General features: G+C 51.2%; 1 protein-coding gene across 3 annotated transcripts in view; it reads right to left on the bottom strand.

Moving 5' to 3' along the window:
- The window catches only part of MAU2 (MAU2 sister chromatid cohesion factor), a 35,080-nt gene that overhangs the window by 23,287 nt on the left and 6,585 nt on the right, over window positions 1–5,208 (bottom strand). For all 3 annotated transcript variants that reach the window (XM_032271252.1, XM_032271253.1, XM_032271254.1), the window contains exon 2: window positions 553–570. In XM_032271252.1, coding sequence (XP_032127143.1) covers window positions 553–570 — 18 coding nt within the window. The remainder of the gene's footprint in view (window positions 1–552; window positions 571–5,208) is intronic.

Genomic DNA, 5,208 nt, shown 5'->3' on the forward strand with positions numbered 1-5,208 from the left:
CAGCCTGATCAACATGGTGAAACCCCATCTCTACTAAAAATATAAAAAATTAGCTGGGTGTGGTAGTACACGCCTATAATCCTAGCTACTCAGGAGGCTGAGGCAGGAGAATCACTTGAACCCAGGGGATGGAGGCTGCAGTGAGACAGGATCACACCATTGTACTCAAGTCTGGGCAATAAGAGTGAAACTCCATCTTAAAAAAAAAAAAAAAAAAAAAAAGGGCCACAGCTTGGGGCTCCTACCCTGCTGAGGTCTGTGGGACACGCATGTCCCAGCCTGCCCTGAAATTCCAATTTCTGCTGTTCCCCCAGTGAACCCAGAGCTTGCTGCAGGGCAGAGCTTGGAGCTGGGTGCCAGGTATGGAGGGAAGCACAAAGAGGGGCGCAGCACCCGGGGCCGCCAAGGGCTAGGTGGGGATGTTCCAGGCGGTCTGTGGGCAGAGCCTCAACTTGCAGGGCATGTTGGGAGGTGGGATTCAAGTTTTGATACATTCTTTTTATTTAAGTGGAGAATTCCTTAAAGGGAACCGTACCAACACGGAAAGGATACTTGCTGTGATATCAACCACTGAAAGAGAAAGAAAAAAGATTAATCCTCAGGTAAACACTGGTACCCGGTTACTGGCTCGCTTTGGGGTTTCCACAGTTTGTCCTGAGAATGGAGGCTGCCAGGTGTCCAGGTAACAAGGCGGCCTGCTCGAGCTGAGAGGGTGGGCTCACTCCCCTCCAACCCAGCCAGGTAAATGGAAGCTATAGAGCCCCAGTGAGTGCCTGGGGATGGGGGGGGACATGCCCTTCTGACATCAGAGGGGCTGGCACTTGGAGTCAGACCCCACAGGCCCATGGGTGGCAGCTGCTTCAGAAAGGAAAAGAGCTCAGAGGTGATCTGGCCCCAGCAAGGCCCCCATGTGTCACGTGGAAGTAGGGCCAGCAGTCAGAGGTCAGGCAGAAAAGGAAGGACATTCAGCAAAGCATAACGTGAGAAATCAGTTATAACTGGGGAATGGGTCTGTGGGGGCAAGGTCAGTAAGGCATCTGAAAGATGTTCGGCTATGAGCAAAGTCAGCCTCTCAGAGGAGAGGGAGCGGGGCTCTAGGAAGGACCCGCAGGGGCAGAGCTGCAGGATGGCACGGAAGACGCACACCAGGAAGGCATTTCAGACAACAGGCTCCAACTCAGGGATAGCTATGCCCTAAAGTTCCACTTTCCAACAGGTTCCCGGGCCAGTCCAGGCCACTGACCACAGCCCATCAGATCACCCAGTGTCCCAAGCACACAAGCCTAATGCTGTCCCCACCGACCTGCATGTGCCACACACATTCAGAGCAATCCACGCCTGACAAGAGCCTTGATGGTTGCTGGAAAGTGGATCCAGAGCAGAGCAGAGGCCGTAACTTACCATGTGCTGTGGGAGGACCACATGGGGTGGGGCAGCACGTGGGGCAAAGTATGGAAAGTAAGGGGCCAGTTCTCCAGGCAAAGAGGGAGCACATGGTGCTCCAGGCACTGAAGAGCCCACGAAAAAGGCACACAGGGCCAGGGAGGTGAGGCTGAAGCCTGATGGCCTCTGCCACTCACACGGCAATGGCGGCCACTCCTGGCTGAGGGTCAGAATGCCCTGAAGTCACCCCTGGAGATGGACTCAGTCAGGGGTAGAATATGAAAGCACCTGCCCAGATGGGAGTTTTCAGACCATCCTGGATGCAGCAGAGAGAATGCATGAAGGGAGGGCGGAGGAGCCAGTGAGGCCTGGAGACAATGAGCCAGTGAGGCTCCAACTCAAAGTTGGAGAAATGGCCAATCACACAGAAGAGAGGGGACACTGGAGGGGACTATGACAGAGGAGTTGTGCTAGAGCTGGGCTGAGGTCTCCCCAAACCCTGAAATTTGGCATTTCTGTGATTTGGGCACCATGGAGGCCAGCAAGGGGAAGCTCTTTGGACAGTCCAGGGTGGACAGAGAGCACTGCCACGCACAAGCAGCAAACCCAGCCTGGGTGAGCAAGGTGCAAACCTGGTGCCCGCAGCTGAGCCTGGCACCTGTGACAAAGCCAGTCCCATTTCTGTGTGTCACTGCAACCCAGCAGAGGTAAGCAAGGCAACCAGGCAACAGCCAGTGAATCCCCCTGGCTCTCTTTGGGTGGAGAAGCTTTCCTTTCCAGCCTATGGCCATGGGATGCTCTCCCCAGCACTGATGACAACCCACACAGGCACTGCATGGCCATGGCAAGTGGACTTCAAAGGGCCATGTCCAGTCACTTCATGCCTTCTACACCCCCTTCTACAAAGCTTTGGCCTAAGCCACCGAGCTCAGGCCTGCGTGGATCCATCAATGTCAGCTTTTTGACAGAGTCTCACTGTGTTGTCGAGGCTGGAGTGCAGCAGCATGATCAAAGGTGAGGCACCCTAGCCTTGACCTCCTGCGCTCAAGTGATCCTCCCACCTCAGCCTCCTGAGTAGCTGGGATTGCTGGTGCACACCACCATATCTGGCTAATTTTTTTTTTTTTAAATTGCATTTTAGGTTTTGGGGTACATGTGAAGAAAATGCAAGATTGTTGCATAGGTATACTGGCTAATTTTTTCTAGCTTTTTTTGGGGGGATGGGGTCTGGCTATGCTGCCCAGGCTGGTCTTGAGTTCCTAGGCTCGAGCAATTCTCCTGCCTTGGACTTCAAAGGTGCTGGGATTATGGGCGTGAGACACTGTGCCTGTCCAGCAACAGCTTTGTGCCCCTTCTCCTTTTGTGGCTATTATGTGGCTAATATCAATTTACTCAGCACACAGTCAGACTGAACCTCATCTCCCCTGACCCCACGGACATTTTTTTTTTTTTTTTTTTTTTGAGACAGAGTTTCGCTCTTGTTGCTCAGGCTAGAGTACAGTGGCACAATTTTGGCTCACCACAACCTCTGCCTTCTGGGCTCAAGGGATTCTGCTGCCTCAGCTTTCCAAGTACCTGGGATTACAGGCATGCACCATCACGCCTGGCTAATTTTTACTAGAGACAGGTTTCTCCATGTTGGTCAGACTGGTCTCAAACTCCTGACCTCAGATGATCTGCCCACCTCGGCCTCCCAAAGTGCTGGGATTACAGGCATGAGCCACTGCACCTGGCCTAGACCTATCTTTTTTAAAAGCAAGATATGCCTGCTGCTAACCGGCTTCCCTCTCTGTCAGCTCCGTCTATCCATAGGAGGGCTAGACAGAGAGGATCCCATTTCCCCTGGGGAAGGGGAGGCTCTCACTGAACACTGGTGAGCTGGGAAGTAACTTGTCCAAAGGCTTCAAACACAAGCCTTCTCTTCTGGAAGACCTTGTCTGCTAGTGTCAGCGGGTGTTGGGAGCGGACTGGGAGCCAGAGGACTGGGTTCAAAGTGTGGATCCATTATGCGTTACCAACACTCTAAGGCACTTGAGAAATTAAAGGCACTAGTGCTTTTTAACATCCATTTCCTAGGTATCTTTCTCTCCCACTTTAAACATATACAAACAGAGGACATCAGATAAAGCCCCTCTTTTTGTGATCAGCCTGGGCAACACAGGGAGATTCCATCTCAAAAAAAAGAGAGAAAATGAATCATTTAATGACTTGCTGAGAAAGTGAACCATAGATGCTCAGGCCAAACCTGAATGCAGAATTAAGTATCTGACCAGCACAGTCTGGAGCTGCTTTCTAAGTCAGGTGAGCAAATCCACCATTAAAAAGCAGCCCTGTTCCAAACACAGAGAAAGCAGGCATGGCCTACGCGGTCGAAAAGACCACTGTTCAAAGAATGACTGCCTAGGTTACAGAAAATAATTAAGTTCTTCCAGAGAGGTGGCATTTAGTCCCGGGTGGCTTTCCAATCAGGAAAACCTAAGAATGATGATGCGCTTCCCAGGGCAAGGGATAAAAAGAACTGTGATGAAAAATAAGCAAGTTAAGGGGGAAACGGATAGGTAGGTACATCCTCTTGATTCCACAGAAGACATCCAAATGACCAAGACGGATCTGTCCGCTTAGAAGACAGGTGGGAAAATAGGACAAAAGTCAGTCACGGGGCCTGGAAGAGGAGAAGACTGAAAATTCACAGGGATAGGCGTGCAGCAAGAGGAGAGAGGCCAAGAGGAAAGCAAAATACAGAAGAACACAACCTGACAGAATCTGCACAAATGGCATTGTGAATTTTTTTTTTTTTTTTTTTTTTTGTGAGACACGGTCTCTCTCTCTCTCTCTCTGTCACCCAGACGGGACTACAGAGGCAGGAACATAGTTCACTGATGCCTCAACCTCCTGGGTTCAAGAGATCCTCACCCCTCAGCCTCCCAAGTAGCTAGGACTAAAGGTGTGAGCCCCCATGGGCCGACTAATTTAAAAAAAAATTTTTTTTGAGACAGAGTCTCGCTCGGTTGCCAGGAGTCAGGCTGGAGTGCAGTGGCGGCATCTCGGCTCACTGCTACCTCCGCCTCCTGGGTTCAAGCAATTCTCCTGCCTTAGCCTCCTGAGTAGCTGGGACTACAGGTGCACGCCACCACACCCAGCTAACTTTTGTATTTTTAGTAGAGACGGGGTTTCACCATATTGGCCAGGATGGTCTCCATTTCTTGACCTTGTGATCCACCCGTCTCAGCCTCCCAAAGTGCTGGGATTACAGGTGTGAGCCACCACACCCGGCCTAATTTTTAAATTTTTTGTAGAGACAGGGTCTCGCCACATTGCCCAGGTTGGTTACTGCAAATTCTCTAGCCAAGAAATTTCAAAGTAAAGTGACACTGCCTATAGTCGTGAACTATTTCCTTAGGGTAGTCCCAGAGCAGCCATAACACACCCACCTCAGTGCCAAAACCATACTCAGAGAAGGAAGCCTTTCAGGTATAGTGTCCTGCCATGCACTGTAACAGCTCCGGGATCTGCTGAGCAGACCCAGGGAACAAGGCGGCCGGCAGGTGCTCTGAGGCCCTGCAGAGCAAAGAATAATGGAGACCAATTACTGTGACCTCAAAAAAGCTACTGAGAAGTTTGAGACCAGCCTGACCAACATGGTGAAACCCTGTCTCTACTAAAAACACAAAACTAGCCAGGTGTGGTGGCAGTTGCCTGTAATCCCAGCTGCTCGGAAGGCTGAGGCAGGAGAATTGCCTGAACCTGAGAGGTGGAGGTTGAAGTGAGCTAAGATTGTACCACTGTGCTCCAGCCTGGGCGACAGAGTGAGACTCCATCTCAGAA

Source organism: Sapajus apella, unplaced genomic scaffold (assembly GCF_009761245.1).
Source record: "Sapajus apella isolate SASKATOON/1434 unplaced genomic scaffold, GSC_monkey_1.0 scaffold227, whole genome shotgun sequence".
NCBI lineage: Eukaryota > Metazoa > Chordata > Mammalia > Primates > Cebidae > Sapajus > Sapajus apella.